Source organism: Pieris rapae, chromosome 14, assembly GCF_905147795.1.
Source record: "Pieris rapae chromosome 14, ilPieRapa1.1, whole genome shotgun sequence".
NCBI classification, from domain to species: domain Eukaryota; kingdom Metazoa; phylum Arthropoda; class Insecta; order Lepidoptera; family Pieridae; genus Pieris; species Pieris rapae.
In genome coordinates, this window is record NC_059522.1 from 2908105 (window position 1) to 2932476 (window position 24372).

General features: G+C 30.7%; 1 protein-coding gene across 1 annotated transcript; it reads left to right on the forward strand.

Moving 5' to 3' along the window:
* The first annotated feature begins 320 nt into the window (after positions 1 to 320).
* Positions 321 to 19371, forward strand: LOC110997357 (nardilysin). The gene is made up of 24 exons (XM_045631005.1): positions 321 to 567; positions 666 to 870; positions 4557 to 4697; positions 5123 to 5291; positions 5843 to 6051; positions 6541 to 6711; positions 7127 to 7248; positions 7875 to 7995; positions 8256 to 8333; positions 8755 to 8895; positions 9200 to 9329; positions 10103 to 10361; positions 10760 to 10894; positions 11226 to 11274; positions 11543 to 11644; positions 11801 to 11934; positions 12100 to 12229; positions 12445 to 12549; positions 13426 to 13569; positions 14318 to 14454; positions 15401 to 15545; positions 15773 to 15835; positions 16783 to 16884; positions 18171 to 19371. The coding sequence occupies exons 1-24, from the start codon at positions 332 to 334 to the stop codon at positions 18366 to 18368; spliced, it is 3426 nt and encodes a 1141-aa protein (XP_045486961.1). The 5' UTR covers positions 321 to 331; the 3' UTR covers positions 18369 to 19371.
* The last annotated feature ends 5001 nt before the right edge of the window (positions 19372 to 24372 follow it).

The following is a 24372-nucleotide window of genomic DNA, read 5'->3' on the forward strand; positions in this document are numbered from 1 at the left end:
ATAGATATTCAATTATTAAAATAATAAGTTTATTTATAAAATATGGAGAAAAAAAAGTAAATTTATTTATACTTAAAAAGTAATCTGGACTACTTAGTCTAAATAGAGGCAGTTATCGGATGCTATAAGAACTTTTTCCTCTACTTTTGTTTTGTACTTAGACCAAAATTTAAAAGTTATCAAATACAAAAGCGTCTTCGAAAACTTGTAAACTGTAAGTAAAATAAATTTTTGTAGTTAGCAATACGTTTATAAATCTGTCATTTTTCAAAAACAGTTAACAAAAAGGATTTCATGTGTCAAAGATTTTAAAAGTAGAAATGTCGTGCTAATGTCAAAATTTCTGTATAGATTTGTTGATTTCGTTCAAAACACACCGATTTTTCTTCAGACTAATCGTATTTTTATAGACATGTCTAAAAGAAATATTTATAACAAAATTCATCGGATCCGATCCGATATAAAGGTTCATCGAAATAAATCAAAACCGGGATTTATACCCAATATGGAGAAAGTGGAGGTTCTCTCTGAACCAATTAAATCTGTGTCCGACAAAAAGCTTTACAAGTGAGCTAATTTTAATATTCATTATAATAATTATATATTTGAGTGAAATATAGGTATTTTTTCATTATTTTATAATTATCATATAATATTTTTTTTAGAACAATTCGTCTTGAGAATGGTTTAACTGCTCTACTTATATCAGATCCGAGTAAAGTTGTTGATAATGAGAACAGTTCAAGTGAAGAAGAGACTAGTGAATCGGATCAAACTGGTTCTGATAGTGATGGGGCCCAGTCTGTGCAGTCTGTTGCTAGTGATCAACATAACACTAAGAGACGTAGCGAATTTGATGAAGAAAAATTGGTAAGAACTTCACCCTATATATGTAACTAGCAGTTTAGTAGTTAATGCTGAGGCAGGAATGCAACATAGATATATAGTATTTATTCATAAAATAGAGACAGAATTTTTTTTCAGACGACCTAACTTAGCCTACATCATCCCCAAAGTGTGATGTATGCACTCTTTCTAATATGAATTTATACCATTGATCATATTAATTAGCTAAATATGATTAATGGTATAAATTTTCAGTATAAATAATAGCTTGTTACTTTGTAGTCTTGAAAATATAAGTAGACCTAATTAAATTGATGAAATTAATTCTAAAAAGAATAGACTGTAAATGTGTAAATGTAAGAAACCTTGTAGGGTTTTGCTAGATTTAAAAAACAATTGTTGCAAAACTTCAACATGCAATTTTTATCATGGCATTAGATGGTTTGATAACTATTGCTAAACATTGCTTTACTGTATTATTATTGTGTATTGTTAAATCTTGTGGTCTTTGATTTGACCTTGCCTTTTGTTAGAATTGCAAAATTGCTGCATACTGGCTATTTCAACACATAAATTTTACTTTTAAAATTATGGTGTTCATCGTGTAAATAAATTGGTGGTAAGATGATTTGTTTATGATTAAATGTTAAATGCATTATTTTTTCATATCTTTTCATAACATGCTGTTCATGTCATGATTTTTAAATGCAGTTAGTATTACAAATTTTAATATTTCTAAATATGTTTAACCACAGGTTTACAGTTATATAGTCAACAGATTTCTGAAAACTTTGTCTTTTCATTTTTACAACAGACATTAATTTTTATCTTCCACACTTTTTTTTCTCTAACCGTAGCATGAAAGATTAAAGCATGTGCTTTAGTTTGTTAGCAACAATTAAACAGGCTAATAGCAACTTTCACCTCTTAATATGATCTGTTGCTATAAATGATTATAGTAACAGCACTCTCTAATAATAAAGGCTTTTGATGCATGACCAAACCGTCCAAATATGAGTCTAAATGAGGAAAATGAGTCAATACACGACGTTAATTTAATTTCAGTCAGATTATTTAGAATTTGAAAACCTTGAATTGTCTTGTGTTAATACCTGCCTTAGAACAGTGTTTGATATAAAGTGTAGTCAAAACCGTTTATAACGACATCGTTTAGAACATTGACCAAAATTAGGATCTCTGCTGAATTCTCTTGTATTAGGTGTTTAATAACAACGTCATCGGCTGTTACGCCTGTTTGTTTTTGCGACCAAATTAGTAGTAGGTGGTAACTCAAAAGGGAGAGGATACATTTGTATTAACCGCTATGCCATGAAAGGAGCCACAAAATGATTGCATAATGTAACAGAGCTAGACTTTGTGGCGTACGTTATAAAAAGCAACGTGACGGAAAATGTATTACGTGTTTATGAACCTATAAGTGAATTGGTCCGAAACGATTATTTAACAAAGTGCTGACGACATAATAATAACGCCTCACTGCTCACGTCTACATTCTTAAGCTAGATGAATTTGATAAACACTTGGAGAAAATTTCCGTAACCTTGAACCTACGGTCTTGACATTAACGAGTGGCGAGCCTAACCACTAGGCCTACCCGGTATTTGCTTTAAAATATTTGGTAAAAAAATTAAGGGTTAAACGAAATACAATAATTACATTTAATTTTTCTTCTTTTCTCAATCATAGACGTACTTTAGAGCCTTTAAATAGGTTTTAAATGTTTTGTTATTATTACTCTCGTGCAATTATTTATTGATTAGACTAGATAGGGAATTCTGCCCTGATTTACAAACGCACATCACAAACCATAAATATTATTAAATATAAATTTTTGCAGTTGATTTTAATTCTGTATAATTATAATTTGGCCTAGTGGCTTCAGCGTGCGACTCTCGTCCCTGAGGTCGTAGGTATGAATCCCAGCTGTGCACCAATGATCGTTCTGTGTGTGCATCTTACACGGTGAACGGTGAACGAAAACATCGTGAGGAAACCGGCTTGCCTTAGACTCAAATGTCGACGGCGTGTGCCATGCTGAGGAGGCTGATCACCTACTTGCCTATTAGATTGACAAATTATCATGAAACATATACAGAAGTCTAAAGCCCAGACCTAAAAAGTGTGTAGCGCCACTGATTTATTCGTTATTTATTTTTATAATTATTAGGTGTTCCAATTTCCTATTTTTAAAAATGTTTAAGCGATTTTTTTACTGTTGATTGCAAATTTATTAAATAAAACTGCAGATAGGGTAGTAAATTATGTTGGAATTTTTAGGGTCTCCGAAAGACTCCTTAGATTGTATAGCACCATAATAGATGTTAAGTTGCATTTATAATTAATTCGTGGCTTCTCTAGGACACAACTGATAAATAATATGTATGTTCTTCCAACAAACCATATACATAGTAAGATTCAATATATGAGACCGTATGCCAAAAACGTACAGCAACCATTTTTTTTAAAATTATTTTATGGCCTGGTAACGAGACCTTTAAGCCAAACAGCAACCATAGTTCGTGACCATAGACGTCAGTCTTAGGGAGTCATTCAGTACGTCAAAATGACGTTTTCGCATACCTCGTCTTGTTTTTGAATCTCATGATGACTATCAATCTTTATGGGTACAATTTCAAACAATTTAAATAAACACAAATATGTGTAATATTATAATAACTACAGAATAAGTAATTAATGTCGCTATGAGCTTCAGTTTTCTGGATCCCTTTCACTGATCACTCGTACTTCAACAAGTATTAATTACGCAGATACATAGAAAAAAACATTGGTTACAAACACATACTTAATCGTTAGGTTAACAATGAGTTTGTACTATCCAATGAAAGTATGATTACAAGTATGGTGCTTGTAAAAAGTTCGTATTAGCCAATATGGCATTGACCAACTCGTAACATTTATTTTAACTTTTTTGTAAATTATTTCGTTTTTATTTAGCCCAGAATTGGTCGTAAACACAACGTATTTAAATATATGAAGAAAGCATATGAGAAAATATATCGATCTAGAAAACACTGCAAGATATTCTATACACAACTTTCACTTGACACGGTATGCCAATGGCTTTTGTAAATTTATTTGGAATAATAACCCTTATGTGAACCAGTTAGTGTATAAAATAGATTAGCAGTATATCAGTTGTGTCCATATGTAGAGTAGGTCATATGTCGGTATAATAATTGAAAAGTGTTTTTTTAATTGTCACGTATGCAGCTTTGCCTAGATTATGAAGATTACTTGTATTGATTTATGTCACGTATCGATTTTATTCAAGCCATGTCGTGTATAGAGTTCCTGGGTTATAGGGAATTGTTACAGTAACATTTTTATTTGCAAACCCTTCATGAAAAGAGCGTACCAATTCCTCAAAGGCCGACAATGCACTCGCGAGCCTTCACTTATGACTTAACATCAGATTTGCCTCCTGATACGTGTTCTATAAATAATAGTAGATACATATAATGCTAATATTTATTATACAAATAAAATAAAGCCGTTAAAATTAATCAAATAACGTCAACGAATTTGTGCATAACTTTCACTGAGTAATAGAGGCATTTTCTACGTATAAACATAATCAGAATTATTTGTATTAAGTGTAGAGTTTGTTTGGTCAACATAATGAGAATTTATTCTCATGTTATTTTATTATAAAAGCTAATGCATTTCAGGCGGCCTGTGCTCTCTGTGTGGGTGTGGGGAGTTACAGTGATCCCCCAGAGATACAAGGATTGGCGCACTTCGTCGAGCATATGGTGTTTATGGGAAGTGAAAAGTATCCAAAAGAAAATGAATTCGATGCCTTTATTAAGGTAATGTTAAAATCTACATTTAGATATTTGTTGAATGCGGCCCGGTTCGAATCGAATATTTTTTGTTACATGTTGCAAATGATTCTAATTAATTTGCTATATTTGTTTTTAAATAAGTATTGTTTGGTCATTTGCTTTTTAAAAGAGTACCGAGTGTCATACGCCGGCTTTTTCTCTCGGCCTACAACCTCTGTCTTCTTTGCCGATGAGTAGGGTTGCCTACAGGTTCAAATTTATTGACATGGAATAAGTGATACCTGTCTATCTTATGGTCCATAATAAAGGTATTTTATTTATTTTTTATAAACTAATGGTACATCTACATTTGGTCTTAAATCGAATTTATTATACCATTAAATAAGGTAAAATTTCGCGCTAAAACTGTAATACTTATGAATAAGCATATTAATAATAAACAATAACAGAAAAAGGGCGGTTCCGACAACGCATCAACTGACTGTGAAGTGACAACCTTCTATTTTGAAATATCTGAGAAGCATCTTTCGAGTGCGATGGATATGTTCAGCCAGTTCTTTGTCAGTCCTCTGATGTTGAAAGAGGCCATGCAGAGGGAAAGAGAGGCCATTGAATCTGGTAAGTGAGAGAAAATAGAAATTAAAATTTCTAATCATTACTTTATTGTTTGTACTGAGAAGTGAGAACACATTTAACTATGAAGTGACAGGTTTCTACGATACACATTTTTTCAGGCACCAATATTTTTAAATTATTATTATTAATATGTGATTAAATTATATAATTAGTATAGGTTAAAATTCTGTTATTGATTATTATAATCACATGTTGGTGAGTGACTACCAAGTTGCTAGCCATGCTTTTAACGGTGAAATCGGCAACGTGGAACTAGCGTCTTCTACTATGTATTTATTATAACATTATAACAGAAAAAATATGATAAAATTAATTTTCCGTAGTCTTCAATCAAACCTCTTAAATAGAGCAAGCGTCGTACTAAGTCGGTCGGTTACGTAGACCATTTAACTAATTTAAATAATTTTTTTAATAAATCTAATTTAATTTATAAATTAAATTCCAAATTATTAAGATTTTATGAAAGAAGAGATTTATTATAGATTTAAAAAACACATACTTACCTTATTAATATAATTAAATAACTTTCACAGAATTTGCGATAGCTTCACCATCAGACTCCAACCGTAAAGACCAACTGCTGTCAAGTATGTTTCCTGAAGGTCACCCAGCAAGGACCTTCACTTGGGGAAACCTTCGGAGCCTGAAGGAGGATATACCTGATGATGATAAACTTTATCAGGCTGCGCACGAGTTCCGAAGACGTCATTATAGCGCGCATAGAATGACTGTTACTGTACAAGTTAGTGTTATTGAATAATTTGATTCAAAGTACAAGCCTTGTTCCGTTTTCTAATTAAATTTACTAATCGTAATTACTACTAACCGTTTTCCATGTAATCTAACTTTTTTATGGTATAATGACGGTTGTCTATAACTAAATAGAAACAAGCCTTTTTTGATGGACGCCCATTTAAATGGGTGCGTTGCCGCCCTTTAAAGGCCTGGTTTCTTTCGTGAAAAATTGTCCTCAATACTTATAGCGACATCTACAATTTACGGCTACAATAATGACGTCATATCCTAAGCGAGCTAAGTTATTCTAGTTCAGCTAAGCTAAGAAAACTTCTCTACCTTACCCACTTGGGGGCATTGGGCCGGCCAGTCAGATTTTGTTTTTTGTTTTTAATTGTGTGTATGTTAACATACACACAATTGTTTAAATTTAATATTCAAAGTGCAAAAAAATGAACTGATTTGATGAGTTTTACTTGAGTTTTTATTATTATAGGCTCGTATGGACCTCTCATCCCTAGAGGGGCTAGTGGCCAAGACGTTTGGTCAAATTCCGACCAATAATCTACCTGCAGATAATTTTAAGGAGCACTTGTTTAATCCCAATAATATCACTAGTGATTTTACTAGTATATACTATGTGAAACCCGTCAGTGATACAACTGAGGTAAAACAACTTTTATATTAATTTCGTCATCACAGAATTTATATTAATAAATTACCAAGATTGTTGTTGTAATACTTTCAATATTTGTAAAGCGTAACCACTATTTGTTATCTTAATATAATTAAGATGTATTCTAATTTACGAGGTACTGTTGCCATGGTTACCGTCTGTATTCGTTAGGTTAGGTTAGGTTACGGTGGAAATTATAAGAAATTGCATAATGGCATGTAAAATGAGTCTTACTATTCACAGCCGTATTATTATATATATTATGTAATAATGCTATATATAATATAGTTTTATATATATTATGAGTAAGGAGTGAATTTTAGTACTGGTGATTAAATTGATATATAGTTTCAATATTGGAATTAGAACACCTACCTACCAATCTAACCTAACCTTTATATTTCAGGTACAATTGACATGGCTAATGCGATCTTTAATAACGGAATACGAATCGAAACCGCATCAGTATATTTCATATCTTTTAGGACACGAGGGGAAAGGGAGTTTATTGTCGTATCTTAGGAAAAAGTAAGTCATCATACTAAACTCACATTGAAAAGAAATTTTATTTTTTATATTAAACAGCTACCAAAATAACACGGCTATACTAAAACTGCTCACCTTTCTAACTTATTGATTGGTATTGACCAGGGTTTTTTTGATTATTGATCAGGGTGATCAAATTGACGATATCTATATGGGTATAGAAAATTAGAAAGATCAAAAGAATACGTAAGCTTTTTTTCCCTTGAAATACGTGGCGATCTCTACAGATGGATAAAGTCATACATAGCTAACAAATGACAAGCAAGGCGGGTATAAAAGCACGTTCAGTAACAATGTTGTGGAAAAAAAAAACATTACCAAGACTACTCCAAGGGTCAATACTTGGCTCATTATTGTAGCTGTAAGAGTACTAATTAAAATTAACTCTATAGACAAAAGAAAAAAATCAATAAATAAAAAGCCTAAAAAATTATTAATTTCCAAGCATTTGTAAGTGCTTCGACTTATTCTGTCAACTTGTGTTCACCTGTGATTGAAAAGAGACTACTTTCGTTAAAACTATGCTGGATTTTTATTTATAAAATATCTATTTATTAATCTATTTATAGAAGGTAAAATTTAATTATTGACTCAACACTTTTTTACAGAGTTTGGGCTTTGGGTATTTACACTGGCAACTCTGAAAGTGGCATAGACTATACTTCAATATACAGTCTGTTCTCAACTCAAGTTATTCTTACAAAGGATGGATTAGATCATATTGATGAAGTAAGTTATTCTGCTGTATATAATTTTTTATTTATACGTATAAATTGTAATGCAAATGTTATTAATTTTCCAGTCATATGTTTGTACTGCTGTCAATAGACTTATTTTTATTCATAGACTTTTATTCGTTTGATATAAAATCTTATGTGTAGGCCATATTTAATTAAATTAAATAGTTTTATTTGTAGATATGTATTTAATAAGTATAATTTTCTAAACGATAGCCATTTTTTATTCAAATATGTTTTGATGTTTTACAGGTTTTGGAAGCAATATTTTCTTATATAAGTATGCTTAGAAAAATTGGTCCTTCGGAACGGATATTTGAAGAAATTAAGGTATGTTGATTAAAGTCGGATATCAAATCTCCAGTTCTACGGTTTATATAATGGTAATGTAGAATTTGAAAACTCTTTACCTTTGAAGTATGGCCACTCGGGATAGGGATAGGAGTTAATATACCATTAAAAAACTATCTTACACTTTGTACTCCTCCTACGAACTCTACGATAATTTCTTAGTACCTTTCGTTTCTAGTTCGTTCCCAAATAGCCTACGTACTTCCGTTTATATTGGCCGTACATTATTACAATATAAAACACATATCTGTACAAGTTATATATGTTATGTATGTAGCTATGAAAACAAATTAAATTGCTTAGAATTAAATCCAAAATGATGTTTTGTTCCAAAATTTCTGCATTTACCATTTATTATTCTATTAAGTCAGCTACATTAACTTTTCAATGCGATTTACAGACTATAGAAGAGACAAGTTTCCGCTTCGAAGAGGAATCTCAACCGGCGGAATATGTGGAATCCCTGGCTGAAAATATGCAAAATCTACCTCCAAAACACTATATTACAGGAGATCGCCTCTACTATAAATATGATCCAAAGGTATAATTTTATTTAAAGTACATATATGATGTTTTTTATTAATTTCTACAATTACTAGCATCATGCTATGCTCTATATATATGTATTCTCTTTACTTCGTGTTACAATCTGTGTTTGATCAAGGAGGAAAAAATATTGTTTTGGGCAAGCAAATCAAAAAATATTGATTTATTATTAAGATTTTGAGCGAAGGGATAAATATGCATTTCTAATGTTATTTTATCTACTGTAGTAATAATTTGTATTTTTCTCGACACAAAGGATGTAGCACGCAAATACAGTTAGGTTTTTAATAAATTTTTAGGGTATAACAGAATTATTGGAATGTATGACACCGGATAAAGCTAATGTAATGATTTTGTCGAATAAACACTCAACACCTATTCCATACGATGCCAAAGAGAAGTGGTTTGGAACCGAATATAAAAGGAAAGGTAAGTTATACTGAGCGAATTTACTTAAATCTAATTAATAATTTGTGTAAAATGCCAACATTACTATAATTGTATTCTACTGCCTCCGCCAACTTCGTTTCGCCTTAACATGTTTTTTTACTTCCGACTATCATTAAAGTAGATACACATTTGGTACGCTACCCAAGTGTCACTTGTCAAAACAAGTTTTTATTTTTTTATTTTTTTTTATTTATTTATTATTTTTAGTAATATTTTTTCCAATGAACATTTCTCAGAGTTCTATTATTACTAGAATCTAGAAATTACTAGTTCTACTATTCCATGAATAAATATAAATAAATATTCGATTTGGTCCAGTTATCTTCGAGTTATAAATATAACATCGATGAAGTATGTTAAAGTCTGAAATAAACAGACTATAGAATTAAAAAATTAAAATAGGTTCACTATACGTTAATGTTTGATCAGAAGCGCGGATCAAGGCGATTTGTATGGTAACATTTTTTTTTATAAAGTACATTGTAACCATGGTATTACTTTTATAATGAAGATTAAGATGTTTACTTTTTTTACATCATCATTCAAGAAAAGAGCGTACAAATTTTTAAAAGGCCGGCAACGCACTCGCAAGCATCGAGAGTGTCCATGGGCGGCGGTATCACTTAACATCAGTGAGCCTCCTGCCCGTTTGCTTTTTCTATAAAAAAAACATGATTGAAAATAATTAAAAGAAAGTAGTCTCTTTTTTAAATAAGTTTGTTAGCCTATAGACATTGTTTAATCAATTTCAGAAATCCCATCCACCTGGATGCACCGATGGAAAACAGTTAAGCCATTTAAGCAGTTCCACCTGCCCGATAAAAACATTTACATAACTGACAACTTTAGCTTAGTACCGCCATCGTTGCCTTATTTAGAAGAAGCTGAACGATTAGGAATCGATTTGATGACGAGCTCCATAAAGGATATAAATAAGAAGATAGAAGCCACTTCGAAAACATCTAAAATTCTTAAGGAAGGTGATCTGATAGCTACAGTACAGGAGTTTAGGTAATTTACGATATTTTTTATTTTTTCGTATATTTATTAATTCTTTTTTTAACAATAATCCTGTGATATTTTAGATTAAACAGATCAGGAATGGCTTTATAATAAGTTTTTACGCCACACATACATACATCATAAAATATATATAATTAATGTTTGGTACTTGCAAAAATAAAAAACATAAAAGACGTTTTGTGTAGTAGTATATTTATAAATAAATAAAGAATTATAAAGAGAATTATGAAATGATAAAACATAATTTAAAACTCAAAATAGTATAGCCGTTGTTGTTTTATGAAATCAATGTAATATGGTTGAAAAATATATTTGAACTTTTTAAAGGCGTTTAAGATTTTGGCGAACAAATGAAATATCTTAATTAATTATTTAATATCTTTTAGATTGGACCAGCCTAACTTAATACGTAAAAATAGACATATGGAGTTATGGTACAAACCAGATTTTAAGTTCCGGTTTCCGACTGCACTACTCTATTTCTACTTTATAACGCCTCTCAGCTTGAAGTCGCCGAGGGAGTGAGTTTTTTTTATCTATTTATTAATTTTATAAGTTACCAAGGAAATCTAAAATCTTGGAATAACCGTTAGGTTGACTGATTATTTTTTGAAAATAAATAATGTTTTTTGCATTAAATTAAGAATTTTCCATGATTTATTGTTAGCATGTATTTATATGTTAAATATGTTGAAATGATGCTACTATACATCAGTTGAGTTGTATAGATTTGCTTAAAAAATCGTATAAAAATGGAATGATTAGCAAAATTGCAAAAAAAAAATATATATATTATGTAAAATAAAAATAAAACTGAGGTGACATTAAAACCTTTTAGTGAATTAATTCCAGATCGTGCCTTCTAGATCTTTGGACTGATGTTTTACAACAAGGCCTTAAGGTAAGAAAATCCTGTATGCCTTCCTTTACCATAGCCATTATATACTTCGAAAAAGCGACTATGTTGTAAAAATATACACAAAGAATGTTGTCTTTTTTTATTTAAAATAATCCATATTAAAAGGTCCCAGCCTAGTATTTAAACACCGTTTTAACTAAAGTATTTGTTAAATATTTTAAAGAATTTTTTTTTGCACTTCTACATTTATGATAGCTTTGTCTAAAATACTTAAAAACGAAAAAATACCAGCATTTTTTAAATTTAACAGGAAGAAGTGTACCCTGCCAACATGGCAGATCTCTCCCATTCCTTATATGTTGGAGACAAAGGCCTAACGCTAAAAGTCAATGGTTACAGTCAGAATTTACATGTAAGTATTATATTATTTATTTAAAATTCCATAAAGAAAAAAGGTAGTAGATTTGAAGGAATTAATTTGATTTGACACTTAATGCAATTCACCAAGAAATGCTAAAATCTTTTTAAGTATAATTTTGCTTATTATATATTTTTCGAAATATTCTAGCTTCTCGTCGAACTAGTGACTCGTGAAATGCGTACGAATACGGATAATATAACGTTAGAGTTGTTCGAGGCCGTACGGGAAGTACGTGCACGTACGTATCACAACGTACTCATTAAACCTCACAAGTTGGCCAAGTAAGTTTTTATTGATTAATAGATAAGAAAACATATTTAATTTTTTATATATTGTATATAAGCGCTTTTGGGCAAAGTATATACTATCACTATTTCTATCCTTATTTCTTCCAAAAGAAGCCTTTTTTATTTCGTAGAGTCATTTGAAAAATATACGTTTTTTAGGGACGTTAGAATGAACATATTGTTGGAACCGTACGTGTCGCCACGGGAGAAGGCAATCGCCATACAAAATATCACCTTGGAAGACCTAAAAGACTTCACTGATAGGTTGCTAGACAAGTTGTACTTACAGGTATTTATGATGTGTTTGTCATTGACTAACGACGGACTAGAGGATTATGATTTAAGTATCTTGTAAAAAAGTAACGGAGAGTTTCTTGCCACTTTTTCACTTCCGTTCTAAATTTAGAAACATTGGAAATATTTTTTTTTATATTAATAAGTGTTCTTACTGTGATGAATAAATGTTTTTTCACTAATGAAATATATGTATACATTTTGTTTCAGGTTCTAATGCAAGGTAATTTGGCATGGACGGATGCCATTAAAATATCGGAAAAGGTCCTTCAAAATATAAAATGGGAGGGTCTGCCTGAAAAAGAATTACCAGAAGTAAGTTCTGTCATACATGTCATCTAAGAAACATATACTATACACGTGAATTGATAATTTTTCTTTTTATATGGAAATTACTTCCGTAATTAATAAAAGAATCAAGTTCCCGTACCATACCAAGACTTCAATCTTTTTAGTCTCGATACAAACATAAAAAAATATTCCAAGATTTTTTTCTTGGACCTTTTTAGAAGTCACAAATCTTAGCCTGTATATTCAGGGAACACTGATTATTTTAATTAAATTCGGATTTTCTGTTATCGATTCTAGACATTACTTCATTAAATTAAATAGGCTGCTTAACATCTACCCTCTCACCGCCTACAACCTAAAAACCCGAATAAAAGACTGGCTTATGATCACGCCTTATGCAGTATTAGAACTGCTTTTGAGACCCATGATTTAAATACACATTACTCATTCACTCACTTACTCACTCATTCACTCTCTCACACACTTACTCATGCACACAATCAGGTGTGATGATAACGGTTTAAAAAGTAAAAAATAAAAAGGAAATGAATTGGTTAAATTATTTTAAGTAATTAAGTTTGTTATGGAAGAGCTGGGAACCCTAACACAGGTATATTTACTTAAAAGGGTTCCCAAATCTTACACTATGAAAAGAAAGATGTACCAACTTAAATGAATAAAGACTTATTATTATTATTAACAAAACTCCACATTAGATAAAATTGTAATGGTGATTTTAAGTAAAACATTTCTAAGAATTCTACTTCAATATACGTTTGAGAAACAAAGTACCTTTTTAAGAAAGGCGAGAATAGACCTTTTTAGCTCCACGGCCTGAACATGTTGTTGGTAGGCTATTAAAAAAAAGTTTTTTTTTTAGTATACAATTTATTTTTTCAGATTAAAGTCCACGAATTACCTCTCGGCGAGCGAGTGATCCGAGTGATGAGTCTAAATCCGGCCTCAACCAATAGTATAGTAACTAATTACTACCAAGGCGCTGCGGCTAACATCAAAGATACTGCCACGCTTGAAGTTCTTATGGTACTAACGTCTCTCAAATATCTATATTTTTTTAAATATATATATTTTGTCCTAATTCCTCTACTGTACATAACAAATGTATGAACGTGTGAAAATATTATTAATAATTGTATGTTGTACGTAGCGTACGTACGAGAACCAATAAACGTAAAAAAATGTTGTATACCTTTGCTACTAAACTACTCTACCATTAACAACGCGAATTTATTGAAGTGAAACTTCTTTATCGGTATTGGAATAAAATTACCGTCACATTTTTTAGGTTACGCGTCACTTTTTTCAGTTACTCGCCATATTAAACAATATATTTCATATTTCAGTTACCATAAGTCATAACAAAAATTTATAATAACGATGATAGTAATAATTATATTACAATTAATGACATTCTGTAATAATCTCGGTTGTAATAAGGTAATAAATAAATAATTGTATTATTTCTTATTTATATATTCTTGTATTTGTATTCATGTTTATCTAATTTAACTTTAACCAATTTCTGTAAAGTTGTATATAGTTGATCCATTTTTCGAAAAATAATGTCATAAAAAAGTTTATGACATTATTTTTCGAAATATATAATGGAATATAAATAGTGTGTGCGTGTGCGTGTACGTGCGTAATGGACGCATTATTTTATATCAATATTTCAGGTGCCATAATTCTTGGGCGTGAATTTGTATAAAAAATTAAACTTAAATTTGATGACATATATTATATGTTATAGTTATTAATTGATTTTACTTAGATGCTGATGGAAGAGCCGGTATTTGATGTCCTACGCACGAAGGAGCAATTGGGTTACAGCGTATTCTGCATGTTACGGTACACCTTCGGTGTTCTTGGCTACTCCGTCACAGTCAATGCGCAAAGGGATAAATTCAGGTACAGACTAATATTTTACAAATGTTGGAATTATTTGATTTCTCATTGCACATTTCAATATTCTTTTTAAATAATTAAATAATATAAAAAAAGTATTTATGACAATAGGGTTGTGACAAAATTCATATATTCCCACACTAGCGAGGTCCTGGTAACTAGAGAACATTTCGTGATACCTTTTAAATGTTAAATTTTTTTTTTATGTATCTTTATCTATTAATGCAGTTACTTGTTTTCTGTTTTATATATATAAATTGTTTATCTATGTAATCTGTTTTGGCTTTCTGTATTGTCTTAGTGTTTTGTATTAGAATATGTATAAGCTGTTAGATTACTTATAATGAAATAAAATAAAAATACATAGTACATGTTTAAAATAGTTTCAAAAAAAAATATAATTTTAATGTTACACAATTTGTGTCCAAACTCTCAAATACATTTTGAGAGTTTAGCTGAAGACACCCGTTATACTCACATATAATATTATTTCTGGAAAACTTATTGTTTTTATATTTTAAATAAATCAGAAAATATAGTGTCCCTTAAAACACAAAATCATCCTTTATTATCCGATTTTAAGATAGGAAAATATTAGTATTTTAGTTTGACTTATTTGCATGTAATATTCTTGGGTTTGTATAACCCTTGGATATGATGACATATTTAGGGCCTGTTTCACAATGTCCGGAAAAGTTCCAAATAAGCTATTTGTTACTTATTTGTAGGATAAACAGTATTTTTGCGTTTCACGACTGTCAGATAGCGCTATACGTCATCAAATTCGAAGTATCTTATTTGGAACTTTTATCTTTCGAATAATTTATGTGTTACATAGCTATTTGGCACTTTATCCATACATTGTGAAACAGGCCCTTAGCCTTCCAAGGAAGGGTGCTCATAAGTGTTTAGATATTCTTAACATTATTTTTTTATAACAATATGTCAGTGTGGCACACGTGGACAATCGGGTAGAGGTGTTCCTAAAGAAATTCAGCCGAGACATGAGGAAGCTAAGCGAAAAGACACTCTCTGCTGTCAAACAATCGCTGGTCCAACTAAAACATACGACCGACTATGAACTCAAGGAGGAGGTAAAATATATATTATTTAAATAGCGGATCCAACGGTCAGGATCACCTAATGTTAAGTGCCATGAACACTCACATCACAAGTGCGTTGTCGGTCTTTTATAGTAATCAATTTTAAATGGTACATTAAAATCTAGTGATTCAATATTATATATTGAAAAGTTTTTTATATTAGTTACAGTCCGTTCCAGCGTTTAATGTATATTTTAAATATAATTAACATTTTTTAGGTGGAAAGGAATTGGAGAGAAATTATAGGCGGTGAATACAGGTTTCAGCGATTATTTAGCGAGGTAAGTTTTATATAAATCTGTGCAATATTTTGCATTATTATTATTATATAATAAATTCAATAAATATACTCCTTCGATAAAAACGTAGTCTGTCTTCGTCTTTGATGCTTTAAAAACCACCGGTTTTATAAGTATATTTTGGTATAAACACAATTTCTGGGAAAGAAACAATTTTGAATAAAAAAATGTGTTTTTGTAAAACCGATTGTTTCTCGAACAAGCTAATCTCTGGTTGCGAACATGATTGACACGATTACTACAATATGATAGGACTTATCTTGTTACTGTATCTTCACTAATAATGTTGCCTCTTTGAGGTTATAAAACTTTATTTAATGTAATCTTATATATAAAATTCTCGTGTCGCGATGTTTGTGGTTAAACACCTCTGAAATGGCTTGACCGATTCTCATGAAATTTTGTGTGCATATTGGGTATGTCTGAGAATCGGACAACATCTATTTTTCATCCCCCTAATTTTTAAGGGTCCACCACTAAATATATTTTTTTAATTTTTAGATTTATTTTTATTTTTTTATCAACAGCATTAAAAAATACATACAACCCTAAATTTTCAACCCTCTACGATCAACCCCTATTTTTTATTATAAATTATATACATGGCAAAACGACGATTGCCAGGTCAGCTAGTAATAATATAATAATCTTTTGAAACGATACATAAACAAAAAAGCCTGACTTTATATAGATAACTCCGTCTTTGGTTACGATAGAAGTACGAGTATTTTTGCTGAGAGATGTAAATTTTAACAACTAATTTACTTCCAATAAAATTTGTGAGAAGTGTAAACTAGGCTTAGGTAAAGTTTTTTAGTGTTACAAACATTTCAGCAACTAATACTGAAATGTATACCAAATGGGATAATTTGCCAAATAATCCTCGAAAATAGGATTATCCCAATATTTATCTAATCCCTTGTCCACAGGCCGACGCCATCGAGAAAGTGAGGGTATCGGATATCAAGAACTGGATCGAAAACAATTTCTCAACTGGCAACCGATCACAATTTAGAAAGTTGTCTGTTCAAGTGAGTGTTTGTCTATTTTATTTAAGAAAAAGTAAATGTTAGATTATACGTTCCTTTTTTGAAATTTCTGTATTAAATTATAAATATAATGAAACAAAGAAAAATATATCTGCCACGCCTTATTATATCACGACTTGTATTTCGATTCCACATTTGACATTAGCTACTGTCATTTCGATGTCAATACCACATTTAATAGTGTAGTGTACATCACACACAAATATTGACAAACAATCGCTATTTATGTTTATGTAATGATAATATTGGTCTTCCAATTAAAGACTTAATTATATATTTATATTTAAATAAATACATAATTATTCATAATAATTATTTATTAATTGGTAATCGCTGCTTTATTTCATAAAAAGTTAATATTTATGTTTTTTTTTATTATAGTATAGTTTATAGTTTTTTTGTCAACTTTGAGTGAATCTATTTGCTTTTCCATCGAAATGGATCCTCAGCCAAGTACACAACAAAAAGTCGTAAATGTTTTCGTGTCCTCAAGAAAAAAAAGTCCACGAAAAGCTTTCATTGTTACTGAAAAAGTAATGATCCTTAATAAAATTAATCGTCATAACCAAATTATCCGTTCAGAAATATTTAATTTGCTGATATACTTAGTTTCTATTAAAGTAGTAGATGTTTAGATATACTACAATAAACCAGCGGAATCGATCCGGAAATATTCTATTTCCGTATCGAATAATTTCGCAACGTCACTATTTAGCACTTTTCATAACGTTGCAACACTGAAGTTGTCAAATCTGGAATCGAATTAAAAGTTTTAGTATAGTGTTTTTATGATTCTATCTGGCAATGACTGGGCGTCTTATAGGCTCGTTTGCCCTAGCCATTTTAGAAAAGATAATATTTTTCTGTTAGTTCTTTCTCGAATTTCTGTCTCGAACATAACACTCGATATTTGCTACATTTATCTCTATATGTTCAACGTAATGTGTTAAATTTAATATATGTAGAACGGAAAGGTTTTTTGGGAATAAAGAATTTGTAAATATTTTGTATATTAAACTTATATCTCTACATCTACATATCAGTTAATATGTAATGACTTTTAAAATAAATTGTAATTAGGGTGATATGATATCAAATCAATTCTATCATATTATTTTTGTTTGCCACACTTGTTTTAATTAAGAATTTTCTAAATCTAAATCGTGGATTAGGAAAATGACTTGAATATATTGCGTGTTGTGTTATCGAGGTTTTTGCTGCGTATTAATGGTAAATAAACAGACAAAATACTTACGATTTTTTTTTAGGTAATGGGCCATCTCCCCAACAAAGACGGTAATATTACTGAAAGTACTGTCAAGGACAGTTCCCTGGAATACTTAGACGCGTCACAACCGGTTGGTGACACATCAGAGAATGACACAGAATTTATTACAGATATTCACGAATTTAACCAAAACCTGCCGTTTGTTCCTGTACAGAGAGTTGAATTAGCTCAATGCTAACATGAAAATATGGGAACTGGGAATGTGTGTTTATATTTAGCTATTGTTTTTGTGTAGATAGAAACGTTATACAAATTATTATATTATAATTATACTTTTCAATATACATATGTATAGTCATGTATCAATTAGACCTATAGCCTATATGAGATTACATACAAATGCGTACTTGTATGCAAAGTAGTAATATAGCGCGCAATAATTAATCAATAACGAGACTTGCTTGCCTTAAATTGTTAATAAGAATATATAGAGCCCTTTATAAAACCTTCATATGTATGAACTACTGATTATATCAATATTGTATAAAATAAATATCCAAAGGCAATATCATAAATACCTTCATCTAGTATTATAGAATAATGTGTACTGATTTTTGGTAAAGTTTTGGTAAAAAAAATTGTGTCAGAGGTACTTGGAGTGTCTTCGTGGTATTGTCGTTGGCTCGGGGTCTATGGACAAATGACGTTTGTCTGTGGTTTTTGACGTACGTAAAAATATATTCTAGTTCGTCACTCATACTCAGATCTAGTTACAAGAGGTGTATAATAATGATATGAATTCCAATGAAGTTTATTAGTTCCTGGTTCCCGATAAATGAATTTTTAACATAGTCACATCATCTCTAAAGATACCTTCAGGAATATTACGCCCTTTGAGCAGTATATATTATTAAATTTTTTACATATAAATATAACGATCATAAAATATATACAATTAAAGATGAAATATAGAGATCGATTCTTCCTACATTTTGCTATTTAGTTTTGGGTTTTTTATGTAATTTACGTACTTAAAATATCAGTCTGCAATAGAAATATCAACTGGGAAATTTGATAGCTGTCAGTGACGTCACTTGTGTGGTGAAAATCTTTTATTTAAATAAAAGCTTGGTATTTCTTTAATGCGTCTGATAAATTATATTTAGTTATTTGACTACAAAATATGATGTTCTTTATATGATTATTATATATTGTTTTGTTGAATAAAAATTTATAAATTAGTGGCTTGTTAGTTAATTTAGTAGCTTAATAAAGCGATATATTTAGTTTTATTATCATTGTAACAAAAAGGACGATGCAAACTCTACAATCTATTAAATAGGCCTCCACAATATATTAAATATTAAAGGTGTAATTTACAATTTAAGCCGAAAAAATCGAAATGTCAAAGCTTAGCCACCGGTTTGCCTGAAAGAAACTGAGTAATAGGCTATTTGACAGTATGAAAAATACAACATTGTTGAATTGAATCCGTATAAAACATGACATTAAAAATAGTTATGATAAAATTACTTGTAAATAATCATTAATTGGCACGTGACACAAAAGGGCAGACTATTCTATAATATTCAAGGACCTCTTAAAGACCTACTTCAATTGGCTCCATCTCTCTTTGTCTTAAGCATTTTCCTCCCAATCTTCTCCACGGACTTGCTTAAGCTCATCAGCCCACCGCGCAAGAGGGCGACCTCTTTCTTTTTTGTTTTCCACTTTGTTACCCTCTGCCCAGTGGCATTACAATAGGGTAGCAGGGTTGGCAAAATGCCACGGACCCCCGACCCAAGAGGGTTCCTTGTCTTGAGGGTGCATTGTCTAGCGTGGGTGGTCTGTAATCCATTCGCTCTCGCCTAAGAGAGGAGGCCTATGGCCATTAGACGGTCATATACAATATATAATTGAGAAATCTCTAAGTTTGATATAATTAAACTGAGTATAACGTGATGACTTTTACTAATAGGGCCCCATCAAAGGAATTTGCTACGGGTCCCAGATGGTATAGTTACGCCACTGCCTCTGACTTAGGCTTTATAGTCCAATAAAAAATCTGAAACTGTTTTTTAATTATTGTCAAATAGCCAATTCATCTGCGATATCCCTCAATGTTAATTAGGTACAGCAAATAATTACTAAATTTGAATAAAACTGCAATTTAATTTTTACTGGGTTTATTAACTAACCAACTGATAGTTTGCTCACGATTAATATAGAAATATTAATAAATTTTAACAACCTACCTAAAAAAATATCGTTGACATTAATTAAAAAGAAATCTATGTAATTTATGAGGAATTGGAATACATTTTTCTTCTCTAAGATTTTTTTGTTTTTTTCAAGAGTTTTAGATTTGCCGCCAATTCACAAAAACAAATGACAAATGAATGCATAAATTTTTAAAATGAATACATAAGGTTACCAAAGAGTTCTAAAATTGAAATTCTTGAAAAAGTTTTCATTAGTTAGTAGTTTCTGACTGGCCAGTTCTTAAACACTTTCAGTACGTATTACGTAGTACGTATAAGTCTACCCATATGTGTCCCAAATATTATCACATATGATCACTGCTCTTTCCTTTATATTTCGTTTTTTTATTATTTTATTAATAGTTGATAATCACACATTAAAATATTAAGTAAATTTGTCAAGGTAATTATGATAATTGCATCTGATAAAACAAGCGACAAGTTAATGTAGAGGAAGAAAGATCTGACCACTGATTTAATATACCTAATCAAACGATAATTATTTTTTCCGTACGATAAATATATAAGTTCCCTTTTCCTATATAACTGTAATTTTCGAAAATAATATTTCCTTTGGGGATTTAATATCGAAAATCAACTCGAGATCTCGCAGGATCGGGATATCGCGATTGCATTTCCTACTCGCAAGAACTATATATTTTCGTGGCCCCGAAATGTTAAAATTATTTGTACTAAACCAGTGAACAACTGGAGATGGCACTGTTTACATTCTCAAGTGATGGATTTCCTCGTTTCACTTTAAATAAAAGCGAAGTGTCATCAGCAGTACTATTATTATTATCACAAGTAAACACAGTTTTGAGTCTAAATGATGATGAATCGGTTTTTATTTTATTTTTTTAGATTTTAATGATTTTCTAATTAAAAAAAGAAAAATACTTTTATCTAATAAAGTTTGTTCTTGTTGCAACCAGAATCATGAAAGAAGAAATGTATTATCAGCAATTCCTAATAAATGTAATTTAATACAAGAATTGAAACGAAATTCGCACTCAACAGGTGTTAATTACTGTTAATATCATATCACTTAATCAAATGTATAATTAGTATTGTGATTAATGGGTTATTATTTTTTTTATATGACCATATGTTGCTGAAAAATAATACATATAATATAGGAGCGAAATAAATTGAATTGTTGTGTATATGTCGTAGGATAATTTGATGCATCGAATCTTCGCGAAAATCCTAGGGGTTTTGCGAAAACGCGGATAATTAGACATAGGCGAAAAATTATCAAATCTTACTGGACAAAGTCAGGATTTTTGCGAAAATACTCGTCGTTCTAGTAAGATTTGATGTGCTCAACACTGATTGGCTACAATTTTGCTGGCTGACTTCTAATTGGTTCCTAGTTTGCCGATGATTAACTTCAAGTATTGTATCATAGAGTTATGAAGGTTTAGAATAGGTGAGAAAGGAAAATCACTAAATTGATTTTTATAAACTTTTTATTGAAAATTTTAGTATGTATGTTGTTTTCTACAGACAATAGGAGATCTCAGTCGTAGTAAAAAAAATGATCCAATTTTAGGGTGTAATCCATAAATTGGATGAAATTGGTTAGGTAAACAATTAGTTTAATAGTGCAACAATGGAATTGATCAGTCTTGTGAATTAAAGTCTTGAGATAAAATCACTCATTCATCAGCCTTCTCTTCTGCAATTTAACTCAGACACAAACGTAAACAAATAACGTGCGACAACAAATGATTGACATTTAAGACGTCAACCAATCAGAGACGATCTCTTATTGAACGCGCTGACCGGCCAATCAGCGTTCTTATTTCATAACAGCCAGCGTTTCGTTTCGCAATATTGCTATAGTAACGAGTATTTTCGCAAAAATCCTGACTTGGTCCAGTAAGATTTGATAATTTTTCGCCTATGTCTAATTATCCGCGTTTTCTCAAAACCCCTAGGATTTTCGCGAAGATTCGAAGTATCAAATTATCCTACGACATATACACGTAAAATCCATTAAAAATAAGAATTTTGTATTAACTGGGGATATTTTTTATATTAAACACGGTGCAAACGAGCAGGACACTCACGTGATGCTAAGTGATACTTCAGGCTATGGACTCGCGAGTGCGTCGCCGACCTTTTAATTGGTATGCACTTTTCTTAAAGGAGCCAAAGTCGAATTCGTACGGAAATACTTTAGTGTACAGCTGGTTCCACATAGTGGTGGTGCTAATATAACGAAATAATAATATTTGGATTTAATATTATCAACCAATTTAATTATGTCAATTCATTCAATCAATTAATCAATTATATCTTACCTGTGTTGCGGACCAGATATAGGTACAAATTATCTTGATCATTAGATAAAAAATATTAAAAAAATACAATATTTGGTATATTGTAGTTTTTAACAATTCAATAAATGTCTACCAAATGGTTTTCTTAATTCAAAGTAAAGTTGAAAATAATAAATGAAAAGAATATACTTACGTGTAGACTTTGACTAGGGTCTTACTTCATTATCTAATCACTACTTAAACAAGTTTCTTCCATATGAAGATCCAAACGAATTAACTAAACACTAAATCGGTGCTATTACATGTGTATTAAAAAGCCAAAATAGAAGAAAAATAATGTTTTAATATTTACGGTCACTTCCTGAAAAGCGAACCTGTAAATACATCCAATTTAAGCACGAAATAAAGGCAAATCTATATAAGCGAACATTAAACAATATTAAAAAGATCGCTTTCTTAATATATATAATATTTTAAAGATAAACCTGAAAATTTTGCACTAGCGTCCATCACCATGCGCCATCTAGTGAAACTAATATCCATCCATAAATTTCTAGATATTCTCTAAGAATTTCCTAAAACGCTAGAAACGATTCTCTGAGAAAGATTTTGTCACTTTATAATGATATGTGGAATCGCGGGAAGCAGCGCTGCAATTCTGTAACTCAGTTTTCAAACTATCATTTCAAACTTTTATTACTATAAATAATCAAATGGTTTACAATTCGAAATTCGAGCGTACTCCTCCTTTAAAGGCCGGCAATGCACCCACAAAAAATTGGTGTCTATGGGCTGCGATGATTGCCTTTTTGGGCGTCTCGCAGGCCCGTTTGCCCCCTTAGTACTTATCAGGTACTAGGTTCATTTATTTTGATTTCCTCAGTACCCATTACTTTATTGAAACGTGAGTACATTTTCAACGCTATCTTTGTATCATGTTTAACAGTTTGAATTTGGAAGAGGGTATTTATTTATTTCGCTCAAAAATGGCTAAATCTATAATGGCTCAATTGTAAATCACAAAACCGAGGAGAAAGCAACTTTTAATTTGACGTAAAATTAGACTGTACTGCCAATTTGCATCCACATGAGATATAGCATATGGCATTATAAGAATACTAAATACCAGCAATTTTTAAGTGTCAAATTTTAATTCCAAATGTAAATTAGTGAGAGAACCGCTTTCTCACTGTTATTGTTTATGATAATGCCAAGTCGTAAAGTGACTACATTAATAATTTGAGAGGTCTAAAGTATCGGCCTCACTACCGGACTAGGGCACAGTGTTTTAATCTTCTGCTTGGCTAAAATCAAAAACAATTTTGAAAAAGTAGACCAATCAATTACAGACGTTGCTTTATTTTAATGCCAACAAAGTGGTAATAAATAAATGAAACGAATATTGGAGTTAACACTGCTAAGCACTATGTAAATAAATAAAACCTACTAGACATAACCCAAATAAAAATAAGAACAACATATATCTTAATGACCTTATCACTCAGATCTTATAATAAGCGTTGCGATAAAATATCGACTTTTCAAGAAAATAATGTATGATGACTTTTAATAAATACGAATAGTCATGGCAAGTGATAGAAATATCTCGTAAAAATACTAATTAACGATTTAAAAAAATGATAAAATCTGATTTTTTTCCGATAACTTTTCAATATATAAACTCGACATTTGT

Coding starts and splice junctions, on each gene's coding strand:
- LOC110997357 (XM_045631005.1), top strand. CDS start 332: ATGTCAAAATTTCTGTATAGATTTGTTGATTTCGTTCAAAACACACCG. Junction 9,330..10,102: donor AACCGAATATAAAAGGAAAG/GTAAGTTATACT, acceptor AATCAATTTCAG/AAATCCCATCCACCTGGATG. Junction 10,362..10,759: donor GCTACAGTACAGGAGTTTAG/GTAATTTACGAT, acceptor AATATCTTTTAG/ATTGGACCAGCCTAACTTAA.